General features: G+C 46.0%; 1 protein-coding gene across 1 annotated transcript in view; it reads left to right on the top strand.

Annotated features, from left to right (window-relative positions):
* LOC126293507 (homeotic protein ultrabithorax-like) overlaps positions 1-22670 on the top strand; it is a 747590-nt gene extending 724920 nt beyond the window's left edge. Inside the window, exons 3-4 of the mRNA XM_049986758.1 lie at positions 16076-16458; positions 20147-22670. Of these exons, the coding sequence (XP_049842715.1) occupies positions 16076-16416 (341 nt within the window). The 3' untranslated portion in view covers positions 16417-16458; positions 20147-22670. The remainder of the gene's footprint in view (positions 1-16075; positions 16459-20146) is intronic.
* Positions 22671-23046: the final 376 nt, after the last annotated feature.

Raw genomic sequence — 23046 nt, 5'->3', positions numbered from 1 at the left:
CGGCACGAATGCCAGGACTCCTACCTGTCCTACACTAGAACAAGCACAGTAGCGAATGTTTGTGTCGTTCTGTCCACAGAAAACCTCTGTACAACTTCTTGCCTGCTGCGAAATTTGGATGAAAAGAAGCGCTTCCCTGTAATGTTTCGTGTCTTCAGATCGCTTACTCAGCTCTTTCGAGGGAAAAAAAAAAAAGATTTCGATCTTCACAAGCCTGATACCACACAAAGGTAAATTTTTCTTTAGGACAACGGACAACAACTTCCAGACATGAATTAAAATATTCCCTGTACCATAATCCGATCGGAGTTTTCAATAGGTTTCCAGTGGCCTTTCAGGAGGAAGCCATACCAAAGAAACCCAGCCTGATGGGACATCTCGTTGGGAAGGACAAAGGTCTACCTTGTTCTTCGGAGCTGGGGTGAAAGTGCGGGAACAAAAAACCAATGCAACTACGTAAGTAGATTGTCGAGTAAGTCATGTGTTCACTATGCACTTTCACATAATCAAACTTTCATTTCTTGCCCGGAACATTTTTCCCCCAGAATTACGTTAATAACTGTAGCAATGCTCCGATTCTGACCAGGCTTTGCAGAACGTTTCCGTTGGTTGTAAGGCAAGCGCGTCTTAGACCTTGCCAGTTGCGACTCCCTCTGTGTAACTGTCAGATGGTCTGGCGTTTGGCTGAAAGGTAGCGAGGCTCCAAAACGAGCGCTATCTTAAACAATCTGACCTACACTTCGAAAGAAATGTCCCGAAAAAATATTTATAAAATGAACAATCCCGCCTCGGAAGACGGGTGGTAAGTAAACGAAGGTCTCTACACAGAAAAAAGCGAAAATCCTGTCTCTTATTCGCAGGGCTTAACTCCGCTGCTCAGTCAGATCAGTGGAATTTGGCTTTTTCCGATAATGATACGTCAGATGCTAAGCGACATATAGCGACCGTGTCATTTGTACATCTAAGTGTACATACATATTTGGCAAGCCACATTAAGGCGGGCGGCTGTACCACTACTAATTACTTCCAATTGTGTTCCACTTGCAAATAGAGAGAGGGGAAAAACGACTGTCCATATGCCTCCGAAACTCATCGGCGTTAACTTTCATTCTCCTAGACTTAGACAAAATTTATAGCTGGTGTGATCTAAGTGACCTATCCTCCTGTACTTACTCAAATTTCCTGTACACCAGAGCATCATCGAACAACCTCGGGTTGCTGCCCACCCTCGGATCTTTTGTATGTATAGCAAATAGCAGCCGTCTTGTCTCTCATACCTGGAGCGTTCCTGAGTATACCCTTGCCTCTGACGAAGACTTGACGTCGAAGACATCATCTGGACTCTGTTACTTTTAAGAAGACATCGAGCCACTCACGTACCTAGGAATCTATTTCATATGCTCGTACCTTCGTTAACCGTTTACAGTGGGGCACAGCATCAGACGCTCTTCAGAAATCTGGAGAACTGCCTGTTCCCCTTGGTTCATCGTTCGCAGTATACCGCGTGAGAAAAGGGCAGGCTGAGTGTAGGACGAGCGATGCTTTCTAAAAGCGTGTTAATTCGTGGATATAAGCTTCTGGGCCTCAAGGAACTTTATTATATTCGAACGGAGAGTATGTTCAAGGATTCTGCAGCAAACCGATGTTAAAAATATTGTTCTGTAATTCTGCGGGTCCGTTCTTTTACCCGTCTTACATGAAGGAGTGACGTGCGCCTTTTTCCAGTCGCTTGGGACTTGCACTGGGCGAGATATTCGCCATTTTGTTACAGCTGATTATCATTCAAGGCCTTGACGCGGTGGTAACATCGGTACCCGTCACATCACTGTGCTGTCGGGCTTGGCCCTGCACTTGGGGTGGGTGACCGTCCAGTCTGCCGAGCGCTGCTGGCCAGCGTGGTCCACCAAGCCCTTCTGACGGCAATTGAGTAGCTACTTGATTGTTTAGTCGCGGCTCCGGTCGTGGCAACTAACAACGGCCAGCAGAGCGATGTACTGACCAATGCCGCTACGTACCCGCATCCAATGGCATCTGCCGGCCGATGATGACACGGCGGTCGGTCGGTTCCGTCGGTCCTTCCTAGTCTTGTTCGGACGGAGAGGAGAAGGACCATCATTCAACAGCTACGTGTTTGACTTCACCAGAAACAATTAGTAAAAAAAAAAAAAAATGAGACCCGTAATAATTTATCGTCTATAGTATGTCGTCACCTCGCGTATGTTCCCCAAGGTCCCTGACTCACGTCGGCAGCTTGCCCGTAACGTGTACACGGCGCGGCTAAACGCCACTTCTTTTTGCGGTACTTGAGGCGCTTTCACGAGGCGATAATAGGATTCCAGAGCCGGGCTGTTCCTTTTTCCCCGGCGGACCACGTGCAGGTGGCGGCTACGCGGCTCTGCGCACAGGCCGCCTCTCCCGGATGCCATCGGGTTCGCCGCACAGCTCCAGCCGCCATCCGCCACCCGCCACCGTAGCCAAGCGATTCCCGCGGCCCGCGCCGCATTTCTCACGCAACGCCGCACCGCGCCACACTCCTGCTTACGCCGCTAATGTCTCCTCCTCCCTCCCCCGCCGAAGCTCTTTTTCTTGTTTCCGACCGGCGCTCGGTCGTGAGATATTAATCTCCATTCGGCGCGCTTGCGAAAATCACGCCGAGGTGCGGGGGCCGGCGAAGAGCGGCGTGAACAAACTGCAGCCCAACACTCCCTGTTCATTCACCCATCGCCTCTCCACACTTCTCTACACCATCCTTTGCTACACACACATTTGCGTGGTACTCCGAATCCGACTATAGCAATAATTCCAGAGTCAAACAAACATAAGCAACGTGGAAATAGTGTTCCAGGGATAAAAATACTGTTGTCGAAGACGCGGAGCTTCGGACCTTGCATTTACAGACTCCCACATTTGACTACTCTGTTAATGTTGTTAGTAGCGCGTACACATATTTGCAAGTAACAGTTTCTGGATGACAAGATAATCATAACAAGTCGGCGAGCTCATAAGACCATTGTGACTCCAGAAACATAGCGTCTCCAACCCATACTGTTACCCGATTCTGTACTGAACAAATGGAATGGAGATCTACATCTATACTCCGCAAGCCACTGTACGGCGTACGGCGGATGGTACCCTGTACCATTAGTCATTTCCTCTCCTGTTCCACTCGCAAAATGGCGAGGGAAAAACGACTATCTATATAGCTCCATATGAGCTCTGACGTCTTATCTTACGTGAAATGTAAGTTGGCGACAATAGAACCGTTTGGCAGTCAGCTTCAAATGCCGGTTCTGTAAATTTTCTCAATAGAGTTTCTTGAACAGAATATCACCTCCGCAAGGATTCCCATTTGAGTTCCCGAAGCATCTCCGCAACACTTAGGTGTTGTTCGAACCTACCTGTAACAAATCTACCAGCCCGTCTCTGAATTGCTTCGAAATTTCCCTTTAGTCCGACCTGCTACTGATCCCAAACACCCAAGCAGTACTCAAGAATAAGTGCTTCCAGCGTCCTATATGCGGTCTCCTTTACATATGGAACAACTTTGCTAAGTCTTCTAATAAACCGGAGGCGACCATTCACCTTCCCTATCACATTTCTCACACATTCGTTCCATTTCATATCGATTTGCATCGTTACGCCCAGATATTTAAGCACGTGCCCGTGCCGAGGAGATCACTACAAGTTTGTTGTTCTTACCCGTGACTTACATTATTCCGCGTTTCTTTTGTATTTGCTCTATTCACCTGTCCACTACTCATACACTATCTCGTACTCTAGACCTTTCCTTCCATGTCGCTATGTCTTCTCAAAATACAGCCAAATAAATGTACAATTTTTTTGATTCACATGATATGGAAGATGAATGGACGTAATGATTTCGTTTATAATGGACACATACTTATTTCAACTCATTTTGTTCTCAGAATCTTGCGCCAAAACCAGAGTTTAATGTAGATCTTCCTCAATCGTAAACGAAGACAGAAAAACCGAATTTTTCAACAAATCTGACCTTTGTACTGTTCATTATTGTTCTATTCTGACAGATCTTGTTGCGTTTCTTCTTTGTCACTCGGCCTAACATCATCCGTGTTAGTATCTCACCTTCACGGCTTCCCTTGTTTACCTAAGATGAAGAAAGAAACCGCGATTCAGTTCCTCTAATTAACTCGTGAGTTGTACGTGCGCACCTTTATCAGTTATGATGAGTTGAGACTTTCAGAGATTGTTGTCTAAGCCATGTGATGAACCAACGTCGTTTACTAACTTTCCCAGGTCGGCAAGCTCGTTTTCGGTGCCAGCTAAAAGTACTGCGTCGTCGGCAAAAGTGTGTCTTATTCCTACAGGAGGTATTATTTGTCCAAATAAGCAGAAAAATTCAATAATTGTATGTCTGGAAATCAATAAGTGCTGTGATATGGGCCGTCTTCTCGTGACGATTGATGTACTTGTGGGTAGATGTAAAGCGTTTATGCATATGAGGCATTGGGATCGCTTCAGTATCAGTCTATGGGCAGCAAATTGTTAGTGACAGAGCGACAGGGCCACACACTGTAGGAAATAGATTTCTGCGCAATGAATTACTGGCGCTGTTTAAGAACGTTACCCTTGCAGAGAAAAGACAGTGGCTTATGCACGACGGGAATTGTTGGACGAAAAGCCGACCCTAGGAAGATGTTAGCTGCTTTCGATATCAAAATTGTCCGAAACCATTATAGGTAGGCGTTGAAACAACGCTGTCGAACCTGTGCGCTAGAAAAAGGCGACCCTGACAGGATCGCAAAACTGATTCCCGTAATCTGCTAAATAGCTCCCCGTACGGTATTTTCTCTTCGGTGCCCAGTAATTTAGGAAAACATGAGGCAGATTACCGGACTGGCGTTTATAACTTAGCCTTATCAGCGTGCATCATCTCTCTACATCCAACAGATCTTCGCCATGGGCGGAAACCTCGTTCGGCAATTTCGCCTTTGCAAGCTGTGATTACTATTTTCTTCCCTCACCCCCCCCCCCTCTTTTTTTAACTCATCCGCTCGTCTCTTCCACTTCCTTTCACTCCGTTGCCGAAGCAGGTGCTTCCTGATATCTGCGGAGGGAAACTGTTGGCGTGCATTAATCACATTTGGCTACCTGAGCCGATACATCAGCTCTCCCACGAGTTTTTCAGCGCAGGGAACCAGTGCTCTTATTACGGACGCATTTAAGACGGCGCTATCTCGCCTCCCATCTCGTTTCTACGTACAGCCCGGCTGTTTGACGAATTAACCTGGTCGCCCCCGGGAGCATCCGCAGCTTTCGGACTCTGCTAACTACCAGTTAGCGACCTTAATACCTGAAAGGCTGTTATTTTCTTGTCAGGGAGATCCTGGTGCATCCTTCCAAGTTCGTTCAGACATTTCTTTCCCGTGTAATCTGCCACTTTTCAGTCTCATTTTTGGTAAGACGCTGTTTGCGGATGAAAGTACTGTGGCCTCCATTCGCAAGTCATTACTGAGATTTTTGCCTCAATTTGCAGTTTTTAATACACCACTTTGTAAGATAATTAAAGTGCAGCTTTGTTAAACTGCCACGCAAATGAATCAGTATCAGTGAATGTTGAATATTCATTTTGTTAAGTAACTAGCTGGAAACAATATGAAACGTTCGTTGAGATGGTAAATGAAGGACACTGGGCTCAAATGCACCAACACAAGGAAGACGACGCTCCACGAAGGAATTACCCGAATGGAACGGAAATCGGTAGGTTTAGACAAATCATTACAGTTTTAGAAAAAGTGGACGATTTATTCAAGAGAAATACCTTCGTAGATTGAGTAAGTCAACAAAACATTGGTCTACCTCTGGCCCTTCTGTGAGCTGTTATTCGGTTTGGCCTTTGATTGATACAGTTGTTGAATGCCCTCCTTAGGATACTGTTCCAAATTCTGTCCAATTGGCCAGTCAGATCGCCAAACTCCTGACCTCTTTGGAAGCCTCTTCCGATAATGCTCTAAACTTTCTCAATTGAGGTCGATCCGGCGGTTTTGTTGGCCAAGGTAGGGAGTGCTAAGCACGAAGACGAGCATCACAAACACTCGCCGTATATTAACGGGCGTTATCTTACTGAAATGTAAGCCCTGGGTGGCTTGCCATGAAGGACAACAAAGTAGGGTATAGCATATTGTGGGCATACTGTTGTGGTGTGTGTCGCGGATGAGAACCAAAGGGGTCCAGCTATGAAAAGAAACGCCACTCCAGACCGTAGTTGCATCAATACTCCGCAAGCTATCAAAAATGGTTCAGATGGCTCCGAGCACTATGGGACTTAACGTCTGAGTTCATCAATCGTAACTAACCTAAGGACATCACACACATCCATACCCGAGACAGGATTCGAACGTGGGACTGTAGCAGTCGCGCGTTTCCGGACTGAAGCGCCTAGAACTGCTCGGCCACCGCGGCCGGCCCGCAAGCCATCACGGTGTGTAGCGGAGTAAGGGGAATGACGCTTAAACTCTCAGGCCGCTACCACGACCATCCGATTCCCTTCGCCAGCTCATGATCTGACCATCCAAGGATTCAACTGAAGTCAGTCAATGGCGATAGTAGCCAGTTGGATAACGAACCCAGCTCGTCAACTGACGCGCCGTTCCGCTCGAATCGGTCTACTCTTTCGAGCCCGCGGGTCCAGGGTGTGGCCGTCCGGCCTCTGATCTCTCTCTCTCTCTCTCTCTCTCTCTCTCTCTCTCTCTCTGAGGTACACCGGTCGTCCTTGAGGAGCTGATCTCGACCCGGCCGGCCGTCCCTCCGCCTCAACATGGCCGAACCTCCGTCGGCGGCCTATCGCTTCCTCTTCCTCTTCGGCCGCTCCTTTATTCCTTCCTTCCTTCCGTTCTTCCTCGTCGCTGCCCGCTCCACCGCACGCTTCTCCCCGTGCGGCCAATAGCGTTCCCGCGCCCCGCAAATGGCGTGCGACCCCAACATCATGTCTGCCCGTTGCTCCCAGCTGTAGATGCTGCATACCGCGGCGCGAGGCACGACTCCCTGACACTCACTAAACTCGTTCTTAAACACAATAGGAATTTTTTTTATGGAAATGATCGTTTCAAAGAGATTTCATTTTGTTGCCGAGCGAGGAAGGAGCTAAAATATTCGGAAGAGAATCGACTCAAAAACACACAGCCCCAGTAACTGGTCACTTATTTTACGATTCCCTGATCCGTCGCACGGTAGAACCAACATCCGTCACCATGCTTAATGTTCTCTGGTTGTGTATGATTTGGCAAATTAGGAAATTTGTGGTAAGGTGTTAAGGGACCAAAATGCTGAGGTCATCGCTACCTAAGCTTACACATTAACTTTAATTTATGCTAAGGATGATGACAAAACACACACACACACACACACACACACACACACACACACACACACACACACACACACACACAGAGAGAGAGAGAGAGAGAGAGAGAGAGAGAGAGAGAGAGGAGGGGGGCGGGGGCAAGGGAGGTCTCGAACCTCTGACAAGACGCCCCACAGCGCAACTACCCCGCACGGCCTGTTCGATTACGAGGGCAATGTCCGGCAGTCTCGGTCTGAGGTCACCAGTGTAGTTTTCGGAATAGTGTACTCCTCAAAGAACTTTCCATCCTCAATCTAGTCAGAGGTCGAGTGTTGACAGGAACATCCCTTACGACATGGTATTTGAGAAAGCTAATTTTTAGTCCTCAAGCATACAACTTCTTTACAATAGTAATAAAATAATGAACATGTTGAAGAGCAAGCGACTAAGATTAATTTTGATGTCTTAGAACTTGTCGATGAGTTTTTATATTTACAGCAGTTTAATACCTTCACTTTATTGCCAGAAAAAAAAATAAGGCAAGAGAGGAAAGTCTCGTGCGTATTTGGTAAACTACATAGGATTTTCAAAATAAAGCTTCACGTACGTTTAAAAACGAAAATTTAAAAATATTGTGTATTACCAGTTGCCATTGTTGCACATTTTGTTCTCGACAGCTTCTTTGACAACGTGAAATACCTGGATTATGACCAAACTGCTCTTACCAACATAGCCTCAAAGTGGAATATGATAGTGTCAGATGCAACGAAAACATTTATCCCATGCTTCTACCTATTGTGATTCTGTCATCAAAGTAGCATTTAAGATCGGAATGTTGAATAACAGTTTTAACTATGACCGTGTCTGTACCTGTAGTGGCCCATGGAAAGGACTCTCGATGGGAGAGCACTAGGAGAAAGGTAAATGTCAGCGATCCTGTGTAAGATTCGCTGACGATCCTGCTTCCCTCAGTTAACCCACGAAGAGCAGCGGGACCTGTCGAATAAAATGGACAGTCATATGAGCACAAAGTGTGGATCGAGAATCGAGAAGTGAAGAAATATGGAAATGTGAAAAGCAGCAGAAGTGAGATTAACGGTGAATTTCATAACAGGACACCACGAGGAAGACGATGTAAAGTCATTGTCCTACCTTACAACCAAGATAAAAGTGATGGATGAAGCGAGGTGGACATTAAAAACAGACTAGCGCAGCCAGGATGGCATTCCAGACTGAAAGAAGCCAACCGTTATCAAATGTAGGCCTCAATTTGAGTAAGAAATTTCTGAGAACGTACGTCTGGAGCACACTGCGGAAGGGAAACATGGTCTGTGAAAGAAAGGGAAAGAATGCGTTTGAGATGTGGAGCTACAGCAGGACGTTGGAAATTTGGTGGATAAGGTATGACGAGGTTCCCCGCAGAACCGTTAATGAGAGGAACGTGCGAAAAGGATCGTCAACGAAAAGGGACAGAATGATAGGACATGTTTTATCGAGTAGTAACTCCCATTTTAGGAGAAGACAGAGTTCACAATACGAAATCAAAATTTTTCCGGGCCTCATCCCTGTATAACATCTCTCGGTTCAGACCCCGTCAAATCGGAGTTGATATTGAGCTGTTTAAGATCATTTTCCTCTGCAGGACGTTACAGTCTTCTCCTGACCATGGTAATAATCTTTGAAAGCTTTAGTTTTATCTTCCGATCTGAAGCTGTCTGTACACCGACAAGATTTTCTGCAGATGCTGGAATACATAGAACAAACATTGGAGGATCTTATGCGCAAGTTGTAGTCTAATGAAGAGGTTGGCACAGTCTACGAATTCTTGCGGTGACCGCTTCAAACAAATCGAAAGACTGATGACGAAAAAAATCTAACGGAAGCAGGATAGCTACTGATGTTTTTAAGCAGAGACATGTTTCTCTGACATAATTTGGCCAACTACACTCGAAAATACCACATAACCTACTACTAATACGACAGGTGAAAATTCGAGTTTGCAAAAGAATGTGACAGGGAAAAAATCGAGAAACATTTATCAACAGACAGCTATTCTTGCCGGAATAAAATGGTGCCATAAGAGCGTCTCCAAAGGACTTCCGGCTAACTCAGAGTAAAAAATTACGTAATACAAGGTTAGTATTTAACGTCGCATCGACAACCAGGTCATTACAGACGGAGTACAAGTTTGCATTGGGGAAGGATGGCGCCGTCAATTTAAAATACAACGTTTTACGTCTTCCCCTTAACCTATTAAGGTAAACTGTGAAAAATTTAGATAGCTAGACGCGGGATTTGAGCAAACGTCCTCCCGAAAGCGAGTCCACTGGCGAGGACGCTGGAGAGCGCTGGCTGATTAACTCGTAGCGCCCACCTGAAACGGCGGGACTATCGAGTCGGCATCTGTGTACGCCGCCCCTAATGGAATACCGGAGCGCCGTCGGCCGTGTACCGCGCACCGGGCTGCTCCGCCGGCGCTGGTTTACGATCCCGGGACTCCGGCAACGCGAACAAGACCTCGGACGGCGCAGCAGCCAGCGCGGCTACTGTGCGAGTTCCCGGGTCGCGGTCCGCTTGTCCGCGGACTCACCTGCAGCTGGAAACCTTGTAACGCTCCGTGCCACTCTTAAGAACGCAGGAGCGCGCGTGGAGCGGACTTTGCTCCACTGGATTCTCAGTAGTGTGCCAGCGATACCTATTGCTTTTCGACATAGTCACTATACACCTATCACATTTCTTCTAATACGCTCTGACACAAAAAAATCGCATCACCAAGGAGGAGTCTACTGAAATTTCTGGCCAGTGGCATAAGAGCGGATCCAGTAAGAGGATGCCAATCATGTTTGCTTCTTTGATGTTAGTGAACAGTTTTCTTTGTGATTAGACGTGATGAGCTGGTGATAGTCAAGGATGCCTTAACGCCACAAACGCGCCATTATCAACACCTCACTGAGTTTGAACGAGGTCGTGCATTAGGGCTACGAGAAGTGGCATCTTGTTCTGCGATGTTGCAGAAAGACTTCGCAGGAATGAAGCCAATGTACGTGACTGCTGTCAGCGGTGGTCACCATTATGTAAGATCACAAGACGACCTGGTTCCGGACTGGCACATGACGTTACCGAGAGATAAGACCATAGTGTTCGGCGTACGGCTCTGTAGCAGCGATGTGAGCAGCAGTTACGGACACATGGAAATGTTACACGTCAACGACAGCACCGAGTCAAAAGCCCTGTAGCGTGCACTCCTCTGGCCCGAAACCACCTTCACTTGCGACCTGAGTGGTGTCAAGGGAGAGCCCATTGGAGGGCAGGTTGGAGGTTTGTTTTTTCCAACGAAAGCCGGTTCGGCTTGATCTCAGTGATGGCCGTGTGTTGCTTAGAAGTGAGCCAGTAGAGGACCTGCAACCAATCTGTGTGTGCTGGACGCACTGGACCTACACCGGGAGTTATGGTCAGGGGTGCAATTTCGTATGGCAGCAGGAGCCATCTCGTGGCTGTCCCACGAACCATGTCTACATATTTGTACGTCAGCCTGGTGACTCGGACTGTTGCGCGACATAAATGAACAGCATTCCATGGCGTGTTTTCCAACAGGGTAACTCTTGCCCACATACCGCTGCTGTAGCCCAACATGCTCTACAGCGTGTGTACATGTTGCCTTGAACTGCTCAATCACCATATCTGTCTCCAATCGAGCACATACGGGTTACCATTGAACAATAACTCAAGCGGTATTTACAGACAGCATTAAGCGTTTCTGTGTTGACCGACGAAGTGCAGTAGGCATGGAACTCCATCCCATAAATTGACATCCGCCACCTGTACAACACAATGGATGCACATTTGCATGACTGCATTCAACGTTCTGGTGATAATACCTGTTATCAATGTACCAAAATTTCACATTTTCAATGGCTTATATGGCGCTTAAGTTAACCTTTGATCTTGCATATTAATCCCTTAAATATGTTACCTATACAAATATATTCTCGAAATTTTGTTACTCAACATTAATAGTTTTTTGATCTTGCGGTTTTTTTTCTATCAGTGTATTTGTAGTGTTATTAGCATCAAGATTTACCGCCAAGAGCTACTCATAAAAATTCCTTTGTCATACAGCCAGTTACGGTCCATAGAACACCATCAGGTGTAAAATAATTAAAACAGCATATAAGTTCGTACAAAACCAAAGGCCTCGAATAACATGGACTTCTCTTTTCTGAAATATTGGGTTTTGTATTATTTCGTGTCTGATTGAAACGACCTTGTAAGCTGTTGTGAATATTTGAAGATACCTGGCGATGGTCTCCGGATCGAAACTTTGTGTACAATAAAGAAATTTTTACCAGCAGCTTTTGGCGTTGGATCATTATTTTTTTTTATATTTACGAGCTCAGGGGTATAACCTGCTTGAAGTATATTATTAGTACATTTGCGACATTATTTTGAGCTGAACTATTCCTGACTTTAGCAAGAACTATAAAAGTGACAACATTAACGATGCCCGACTGCGAATAGTAAGGCGAACTGTGTCCCGTCAACACCTTGCTGGTCTGAAGAGCAGGGGCCAGCTGTGGCGGGTGAGATGAGATATGGAAGCGGCGCTGTAGGCAGCGGCTGCTGAGAAATTCCAAACATCCGGCAGAACCTGTCGGCCGGCCGGGTGCGGCGGCCAATCAAAGCCTCCCCCATTAGGACACAGCGCCGGCTCTCGGCTAAACGCTGGGTGGGGGGACGGGCCATCACGCAGCCATCGCATCGGCGCTCGCCACAAGCCAGCAGCTGAACTATTTCACTCCCTATCTCAGCTGGCGTGTTCACAGAGGTACAACGCACACACATGCAACCACCACATACATAAACATACATACGCATACATCCACTCTTATGCGTATCAATGAATAAAATTTCAGCACAAACAAATTAACTATGTCTCCCATTCCCCCACTTCCTACGAAGCTCTTAGAGTGGTTTCCCTCGATAGTCGTGAAATGTCGGGACTTACGACCCTCTCCCAAGTACTTTTTAATTGAGAGCACTCTTCCCAGTCACAGTCCAATTCTACAATGACCCGTCTTGCCCACTTTGGAAGACGAAAAATATATATAACAACAAAAATGTTTTGCAGTGGAGATACATACATATGACAGTAATGATTCCTTTCCCGTCAGACCACCGGAGTTAAGCGCTGTCTGGCGTGGCCGGCACTTGGATGGGTGACCGTCCAGACCGCCATGCGCTGTTGACATTTTTCGGGGTGCACTCAGCCTCGTGATGCCAACTGAGGAGCTACTCGACCGAATAGTAGCGGCCTCGGTCAAGAATGCCATCATACCGACCGGAACAGTGGTATGCTGACCCCATGTCCCTCCTATCCGCATCCTCCTCTGAGGACGACACGGCGGTCGGATGGCCTTATGACTGAGTGCTTAATGATTCCTTCTCCCACAAGCAATCCCATCTATTGGATGGACAAGAGCCTCAGCGTGTTGTGTCAATAGTGGCTGTCACTTTACTTTGAAATATAGCGTATATGTTAACCCATTCTAACACTATTTTTTACTTTCTTGTAGAGGGAGATATTTACTAACATATCCACGTCCCAACAAAGCTTTCTACACTATTTTCAAATAAGTATATGACTCGGTAGTAATATCGTAAGTACCAAGAGTGTTTCTCGAACAACGCTGCTGTATACAGAAAAGTCACGACTCTGTAAATTTGTAGCGAATGCAGGAATACCTCAGAATCGTCGCTTGGTACTGGCTGGTGATTTACCCTCAAAATAAAGACAAGTCTAACGAAATGCATATGAATAGGCCGAATCACCCGCCATTGTATGATTAAAATACTAAATCACTCTTACCACTCACATGTATTTGATATCTGTAACTAAGCGAAAGGAGCGATGTAAAGTGGAACAATCACATGAAAGTAATCGCGGCTAAGGCAGATACCAGATCTGAGATTCACTGGAAGAATCCTCACCAAGTGTAGGAGGTGGCTCATAAAAGCCTTATTCGACCAATATTGCTCGTTGGTATGGCATCGGTATCGGGCAGGACTGGCGGGGGAAATAGAAGAGATCCAAAGAAGGGCAGTACGTTACAGGTTCATTTAGTAAGTGTGAAAACGCCATGACGATGCTCATCAACTGCAGGGGCACACGCTACGAGAGAGGCGTTCTGCATCACTGTGTTTACTGTTAAAATTTCTGAGACCGTACATTTCTAAAAGAGTCGATAAACGTATCCCCTTTTAAGCGAATACTGTCTCAACCCACGTCTAACTAAACGAGACCACGCGATGCAAGGTGTGTCCCTCAGCTGTGCATGAAATCATTACGAAGCGGAAAGCACTAAGAACGGTATCTCACATAACTCGTTACGGGTGGACTCCTTGCCGCTCCACAGACGTGCAGTCGTATACCGTGTAACTCCCTCCCTTGTTCTTCCCGGGCAGCTGTTGTTCCACGCCGGCCATCCAGATGACGTAGAGCCCCGCTCCGGAATCCTTCACATAATTCCTCGAGCCGGCCGGCCGCTGCTCCCCGGCAAATAGGCGCCAGACACGACACGTGCTCGCCGCTGCCGCTGCCGCGTCGTAAACTCCACACTCCACTGTGCGAGTGCGTAAGCGCGCGCCAGTGCTGGCAGCTTATCTTACGGCCTTGTCAAGGCCCGCCGTAGCTTACTGCGCGCAGTATACGCGCCGGCTGCAACGAGACCTCTCTATAGAGATTTCTTTCACCCGTCTACATCGCTTGTCTCACCCACGCTACAGAAAGAATGCTGAAAAATGACACTTCATACTGAGCCAGTGTCGTCAGCAGAGGAGCTCAAAACGTCTTTCTTAATTATATCGCTTTGGGTGCTAGGCCGTCTCATTCTCTAACACCAAAAACGACCGTAAGCAGAACCGACGTTTCGGCCATATTTGTATCCGTCGTCTTCATACCTTGGAATTGCTACAAAATTTGTACCATTTAAAACCTGAAGATCATAGCTACAGAGGCAGTAGAAACGTCTGTTCTGTGTACGCTTGAAAGAAAACTAAAAACAACCCGTAAACAAAACTGGCGTTGCTACCGTCTCTGTAGCGGTCCTCTTCAAGGTGACTAAACGGCCACAAAACTGCAGTAGTTTCCACCTGACGCTGATAGTTGCAAGGACGGTAGAAACGTCGATTTGGTTTGAAGTTCAATAAAGGCGACATTCAGTTTAAGCTGTAGAATTTATTAGGACAACTTGCGTGGGCTTAAAAAGCCATTGACTGTTTACACACAGCAAGGTGCCACAGGTATGAAAGTAACAACGAAATCAGACTATGAACTACCCAATGTGATTGCTAATTACAATGAAAATGTTACTGTTTATAAATCATCACGAATGGTTGCTCAGATAATGTATTTCGCTGCCTTTTTCCGACTGATGGACTTTGGTTACGGTAAACCCTGAAAAGTAGTTTCTTTACCCCTGAACTATTTATATATTCACGGACAGGTTTTAACAAAAATTACTGCTTAAGTAGAAAAATGTCGCCTTCATTCAACCACGAGCAAAAATCACGTTTTTTTTCCATCTTTGCAGCTGTTATCTTCAGGGCGATGATTCTGCATTTTGTGGCAGTTTTGCCTCCTTGAAAAAGCCAGGCGCTTAGACGCTCAAACTGTCAGTTTCGTTGATTATTGGTATTACTGTTACAAACTTACGAGGCCTAGTGCCCGAAGTAAGTTTACACAAATTAACACTGATCAGAGCCGACACTTCTGTAGCAAGTCATTTGCAAATAATCTGAGGATACACCATTGTCTGTAAATACTTATAGAAATAATCGATGGACACAGACCGCAACGACGATGAATGCGTCTGAAAAAAAGTGAGAACCAATAGGTGCTGCTACATGGTACACATGCTTGCTATATTTTTCCAGCGAAGTGACATAATTGACGTATTTATTATGCCAAATAAACTTCTGTACAATGTAACTGTTCTATGAAATAACCGTATTGTGAGCGTCAATGATGAAATGAAGAAGGTACAGAACTCGATTTACTTGTAATTTTTCCACCCTAGTAAGTGTGGAATACTGTGTGTTAATCAGTTACCTTGTGAACACTACTTGCAGTTTTAGTGGTATTGCCTATACACACAGCAAAATGCAGTGATAACGCTCTTAGGAAATGACTTATGTCTGGTATTAAAATTTACTACACATTACATGTATGCATGTAATATAGTGCTTCTGTTGAGTGAAATTTTCTTCTTAGACTATATGCTAACTCATTTTTAGTGCTTTTCTTTGTTAAAAACTACTTTCAAGAGAAGTCCGTTGTTTATACGTTTCGTGGTCACAAATTTCTGAGGTATCCGAACAGGCAGTACCTCCGTATTTCTGTTTCCTTAACGTATCTTTCCTTGTTTAAGCAATAGTTAGTTTCTTATAGTCAAAAAATTCTCATAATGAAACCATTCTACACCAAGAAAATGAAGAGAGATTCCCCTGTGCAAAGGTCGTGATGCGCTTTTCTGATTAGCTTAGCGTGATTGCATGATTATGTACGCCAGAGCAGTTAGTATTTGATGGTCGAATTTAATGAAGGCTCATTAGGATACCGATTTCTTGGTTAAGAAGTGTCTAAGCAAAGCAGTTTCTCTGTTTGTGCGTTGTGTGTAGTTGGAGACTTCGACGCACGATCAAGAGAGGAACTCCAAATACACCCGCTAATCCCTACGTACGTTTTTGTGTTCACAGGCGCCAACGGGTTGCGCCGAAGAGGCCGGCAGACATACACACGCTACCAGACGCTGGAACTGGAGAAGGAGTTCCACACGAACCACTACCTGACGCGGCGGAGGCGCATCGAGATGGCGCACGCGCTCTGTCTGACGGAGCGCCAGATCAAGATCTGGTTCCAAAACAGGCGCATGAAGCTCAAAAAGGAGATACAGGCCATCAAGGAGCTGAACGAGCAAGAGAAGCAGGCGCAGGCGCAGAAGGCGGCAGCGGCGGCGGCTGCGGCGGCGGCGGCTCAGCAGCAGCAACAGCAGCAGCAGCAGGCGGGGGCGGCGGGTGGAGGCGGCGACAACAACTAGGAGCGGTGGGGCGAGGCGGCGTGGGGCGGCGTGCACTAGCAGGTGAGTGGGCGGCCTCTAGACTCTCCCGTCTGAAAGGGGCTTGCTGAAGCCCCACAGAGATGGCGCACACATAGGTACACAAAACTACCTCTTGTAGTAAACAAGCAGGGACAAGTATCTTGTTCACAATCCGTAAGCTTCACCTGTAACTTCTATCAGAAAAAAAGTCGTAAACCATGAACAGTTCCTGCTGCCTGACTTTATTAATAACACTGTGTTCAGGATTCTGTGCCCCATCTTCATACAATGCAACTTTTGCCCTTAGTGTGCTCAAGTTTCCACTACCGTAGTTGACTGCAGTTCTGTTTACGGTAGCAGCATGACACCATTTTTGTCGCAGCAGACCTGAATGACGACTGCGACTCAGTATTCTGGTATCCTAATCCAATGTCCATAGTGCCTTTCTAGCCCCACACGTCCCTGTTTTAAGAAAGTGACGGCTTTTTGATGCACCAGAAAGTATCCAATGAACCGATACCCTCTTGAAGGCCACAGTTTCTTCCCCACGAGCGAGTACCTCAGCAGTTCGTCGATCTACGCATCTAATTTCATCACTTCTGTGGAACCACATTGAAACGCATCTAATCTGTTATTGTGCAACAGCTTAGGGACCACGTTGCACTCCCGTACAAGACTATCCTGAAAACAATTATCTTCATGGAAGATTTTATAACCCTTGTATTTACAGACGATATTAACAAATTTCTCGTATCCGAAAATCCTTTTCTTACTAGACAAAGGAATTACAGACGTTGGCTGCGAGTAGGCATTAATTAAAATCAATGAGGAAATCTGAAAGTTTATGCCGAACCGGGATTCGAACTCTGGTCTCCCACTTACTGTGCAGATGCTCTGACTACTGAGCCAGCCGGACAGAGTGGTCATCGCAGCTGCAACCCTCTCATCAGACCCAAATTCTCAACGTACACACACTCTGCTTATCCTTATTACTCGCTGGATATCGCCTATTCCCGTGACAGTTTTAGCCTGACGTGCACCTACATTCAAGAGATCATTGGCCTCTCTCTTCTTAAAAGTAAATAAATATATGAATTTTATATCATTTCTACTGTGACCATCGTCATTTTAATATCCGAATAACAAGTCATCGCCTATTTTTAGTGTCTCGTTTCCTGGTCTATCACCTCACCTTGTTGTACTGCTGTTGACATGCACCTTTTAACCTTTTTTAAAAGTGAGTTTCCAGTCCGTTCAACTGCTCTTCCAAGACGTTTGCCAACTCTGACGAAGCTACAGTTTCATCTCCAAACCGCGAAGTTTTTTTTTTCTTTACCGTGATTTTTAATTCCGTTCTTGTCTACCCATACTGATTGCTCAATGTACAGAGTTAACAATCGAGGAGAGGCTAAAACTCCGGTTCACTCCTATGTCAAGCACTGCTTGTCTTCCATATTCAGCGAGTGTCATAACTGCAGTTATATTGTGTACAAGTTGTAGATAACTTTTCGCTGCTTGTGCCTTACCCGTACATCTTGCCTTAGTTTATTTAGTACACCGCAGTCTACCACTGAAGTCGCCAGACCACAACCGAGCCTCGAATTTTCTGACCGCCCGCCGCTCTTGGCGCCTATCGCAATGCTGGGCAGGTCTTCCTGGTAGGCTGCTCTGGCGACACCTGGTCGTTACCTCGGGTAATTGCCGGGCAATAACTCGGCCGTCCGGCGCGTCGTTTGAAATTATAAAACGTCCGTTTCCTGCCCGACCGGACCGCCCAATTAAACGGCTATGCCTGCGCTCCGGTGATTCATTTACCGCTGTCGATCGTGGACAGTACAACCCCACCTGGCCTTTCACAGGCGTCTTCACAACGAACGGCACGTTGCCAGCGTTCTCTTTCCATGTCAGCGCATGCGCTTCATTTTAGACTACCACACAGCATGGTGATGTCCTCTTTCTCGCCGAATTATATAGACGAAGTTATCTACGGTTATCAGCCGTCGTGCACTCGCAACGTTTCGATGAATTTCCTACTCGTCATCTTCAGGCGAAATTGCCTTAACACAAGCAGAAACACGCCGAAAAGTTGTGAAATCATGACGCCACGACTCTGCTCACCATCCCAGATATTATCCAACACAAAACATTTCACCTTTTTACCTCATCTATCACACTTACGAACACACTAAAATAATCCGGACTAACCAATAACTTAATCAGATTTTCGCTCTGCAGCGGTGTGTGCGCTGATATGAAGCTTCCTGGCAGATTAAAACTGTTTGCCGGGACGAGACCCGAAGTCGCGACCTTCGTCTTTCGCAGACAAGTGCTGTACCATCAGAGCTAACCAAGCACGAATCACGACTTGTCCTCACAGCACTTGCCCGCGAAAGGCAAGGTCGAGTCTTGGACCGGCACACAGTTTTTTAATCTGCCAGGAGGCTTCATAACCACTAACGTATTTACTGATATATATATAGACGGAAAACTGGCATTTCATATACGTTGAGGCTGATCCGGTACTGACCATTAGCTACAACCGCGTCACTAAAGCACTTGTAGGTATAGAATATTACCACGTGTTCTCATGTGCGCTTTCAATCACCTACACTTTTAATGTCAAAAGTATTTTATCTCCACCTTTTAGTGGGTGCCCCTCCTTTGGAACGCATTTCTAGCCGTATGTCCATATGAGCTTTTTCGCTCCTTAGTCACCCAGGGATCATTTCCTGCTGGTCATCCTGTATGTAAAACGCTCCAACTCCTCGTCTCCATGATAGCTCACTTTTTTCCATTCCTGATAATTGGCTCGTGATTTATACACAATTAAGAAATGAGTTAGTGCAGTGGTTCAGACTGGGCTAAAATTCAGAAGCAGAGTAGGTCAAATCTGAGTCCTGCAATCCAAATGTATAATTTTGGTACTTCGTCTAATCCATCAATAGAAAAACGCATTTGATACCTTCCGCACCCTTACCGAGTTCCAGCTGTAGCTTCATACTCAATGCCATTAAACCCTAATATTCCTCCCATTCTTTAATGCCTAGGGATCCTGAAAGCTTTTCAGCAGACCTGTTTAGCAGCCATACCTTCATCACGGCTCCACCCACCATTCCGCAATTCATTCAACCCCATGTTCTCTATTTCCGCGAGTTCCTCACGTACCTGGTGCACGTCCTCCCACATAGAATCGACTGCCTTTAGTTACCATCATTCATCGGGATGAAAGCCAGTTGGTTCCTTGAAACTGTGCCCAGCTCCTCCTTCAGATCCTCCCTTCACCCACCCATGATGTCAACGAAACATGATGCCTGCCTCACCCTCTTCGAGCCCTGGTTCAGAAAAACGTTTTAAGTTGTCACGGACATTCAGTTATGTGTGTCAACAGCAGTTTCTTTCCTCGCGAATGAAGGAGGGGTAACAGCACTGATCCTTGTGGTAGTAAATTTTGTATAATTATAAAACTCAGAATTTTCTATAAGTTAAAAGTACTGAGTGTGAGTACAGACTCGAGCTTTCGAAGTTTTGCGTTATCGTCACCAGGAGATACTGAAGAAGGTGGATAACTTTGAAAACTTGTGTCTCTGCTCAAATTCTGCGCTGCTTGTACAGAGAGATTTACACAACACACACTCAAACCTTAATGGTCCACTGATAACTTTTTTCAGCCTGCAGAATTCACTTCGTTTAAATGTACAGAAATGTGACATGCCTCGTTTCTCTTTCACAGGTAGGGTACGCTCGCTTACTCGCTTGCATGCGTGCGTTTACGAGTGCGTGAGCATGCGTGTGCGTGTGTGGTTGCTGCGTACGAAGCGCCAGCGCCGCCACACACATACACATTCACGACCGCCAGCCGCCACTGCCGACCTCCACCTGCGCCGACTTCGCAACGACCACGCCGGCGTCGCCGGGGAACCCCCTCAAGATGCCGACTGTGAGTGCAACGCAGGGACGAGTGCAAAGGCGACACGAACCCCGCCACGTGGTGTGCACGTGCGTCAGGTGCCTCGCTTTGTTTCTGTTACCGCCTGTTACAGGTACCTCCGAGTACCGCACGCCTTGTATCATAGGACTACTATTCCACTGTATACCAATGTTCAAAGCCAGACATTTTAGCCCTTTTTGTGCTGTGCTTCGAGTAGAACGTTCTTTCAAAGCGACGTTCTGCAATTTTTTTTCCACTGTTCGAGCTTCCGAGTTCAGTTTCCCGTGCCGTGGACACACTTACAGCGAAGCGGAACTGTGGAAAAAAAAGTTCAAAGTGTTTTCAGATTACTTGATTTCACAGTACGAAGCGTGGACAATAAGCGCTCAGTTTCGAAGCAGGAGATGTGTACTTAGAAGAGAACTCACAAGTGTAGAAATGTTGTAAAATGTATCTTTCCTCTCCTTCACACTTGTGAACACAAAAGATTCTGCTAATTATTAGCCATTACTGTGTAAGAATGTAATGCATACTGCATGTGTTGTAGCGAAGTATATACTGATAGCTATTAATCGATCAATATTTGTTAAGGTGTGTCTTACATTGTTATCTGGAAGGCAGTAAGGATTCAGTCGTTCCCGGTTGGCATAAGACTTGAACTGATTAAAAAAAACTGTTGAGACAGCTGCGAACATTTGCTCTCGAATGACAACGTTAGCTGTTGATTCTGACATTGCTTGTACCTGCAGACAAAAACTTTTTTACGGTCTAAGCACTTTGCAAAGCTTTAAAATCGTAACCATTACTCCGGATTTTCGTGGTAACTGCGAGATGAACTGTGAGTTCGATGAGCTCTTATCTCTCTACTGCTCACCAAAGTTCTGGGAACCTAGCTTAAAGTCTTTCATTTGCTCGAAAATGGCTGATAAATGTGTAACTTTGACGTAAAGATCGGAGGTGACTGAGTATAATAACTTGAACCACTACTCTAAATGGCAGGACAGTTTGTGTACTTGAGGTGCTGTGGCATATCCGAGCCAAACCACGTCTCAAAATTTTCAATTTTTCCGATCTAGAGGACCTGTGAGGAAAAGACTTTTCTGTATATAAGATCGAGTGATGTCCATACTTTGGCTCTGATATGACCATCGCGCTAGAGATAGTTTTGTGGTGTAATTACAAGAAAAAACTGGCCATTCATTCAGTATGGTTCATTGTGTGAGCATTGTCTTCTTGTTTGTGTGTGTCGTACGGCATTCCCGTTTCCCGCAGATGATGGGGCCGTAGAGCGAAACGTTTTGGTACGTGCAAGAACTGGTGAACACCTAAGTGTCTCCTAAAAAGAAGGCATGTTTCTCATTTTTTCCGCAAGACTGTAGGGGCTAGCAAAGAAAGAAAATTCCTTTTGCAGCGAACGGGAGATTCCGGTTTGCCTATTTGGCCACTAATATTCCAAGGTCGCAGACATCAGAAAAAGCTAGTGGTCTCCAAAGCGACAGAAGACGCAAGAAAGTCCTGTCTCCGTCAGTGGTGGAATCGCAAATGCGTGCAGGCCACCTTAACGGTACGGGCTTCGACCCTCGTAAGGATCGAATTGGCTTCGCTCGAGCCACCTTTTTTAGCGTGGAACGTGGCGAACGGACTTGCTCGTAACAGCTGCAAAGTCTCCTCTTTCTGCTCAACGGATTCCACCAGAAAGAGGGAGGAAGACCAGCGGGGACTATTGTTGCGTTAAGGTTGGCACTACCTGTCCTCACTCGCATCGACAGCGAGAGGGACCGGCGCCGGTGTTGACGTCGAGACGTGCGTCTTCCCACACGCGTAAACTTTGCGTACGCGTGTATTTCCCTCGCTAACAAGCTGGAAGCCTGATCCCCAATAGGAGTTATGTCTCCATTGAGACGCCAGGCGGGAGCGAGATGGTTCAGCTGGAGGGACACCTCTCCCCTCCCACACCTCTCCCCCTTTCGCTGTCTCGTCAAACACGCCTTCCGGTTCCTGAAACTGCCGCCGTATCCAGGTAAACTGCGTACGTCCTTTTCAGAGACATAAGGTCCTCACGACAAAAAAAAAGTAATTTCCTCCCTCTAGTTCATAACATGGTTACTTGCTTCTCCTCCTCGTCCTCCTCCTCCTCCTCCTTCTCACCTCCCCCTCCCTTCCTCTTCCGCAATCATCGTAGCATCAAAATACTATCCAGTTGCCGTAGTTAGTGCTCAACCTGAACAAACAAAAAACCAAGTATTAATATGTGTAGTAGAGTAGGTCTTGCTTCGTATATTTTACTCGTTCAACGTTAGTTAAGAAAACAGTGTTCTCCCAGCGAGGAAAAAAAAAAACAAGTACACGTCTTATATGTTTGTGATATTTATTAAGTTGTTTGTTAAAAAAATAAGTTTTCGTTGTGTTTTCGTTTTACTCTTTTCCGAAAGCGGTTACTGTTAAAAAACCTACGCCTTCGGATGTTAAGAAAAATACTCGTATTTTAGTTTACAAACCAAGAAACCATTCTACAGAAGCTGTATACGACATAAGCATTAAGAAAGTGTATGGTTGTGATGTTTATTTATTGATCGATACGTTTTCTGTACAGTCTGTTCGTTTTGTTTGGGTGTTTGGAGAAAGTGCGTTTTTTTTCTCGTTTTGTAAAAACAAGCGTGTGATTGATGTTACGTTTTCGTTTTGCCTTGTAAATTAGCATG

The sequence above is a fragment of the Schistocerca gregaria genome, chromosome 10 (genome assembly GCF_023897955.1).
Source record: "Schistocerca gregaria isolate iqSchGreg1 chromosome 10, iqSchGreg1.2, whole genome shotgun sequence".
In the NCBI taxonomy this organism is placed as follows: Eukaryota; Metazoa; Arthropoda; class Insecta; order Orthoptera; family Acrididae; genus Schistocerca; species Schistocerca gregaria.
This window is presented reverse-complemented; position numbering and strand designations above follow the sequence as displayed.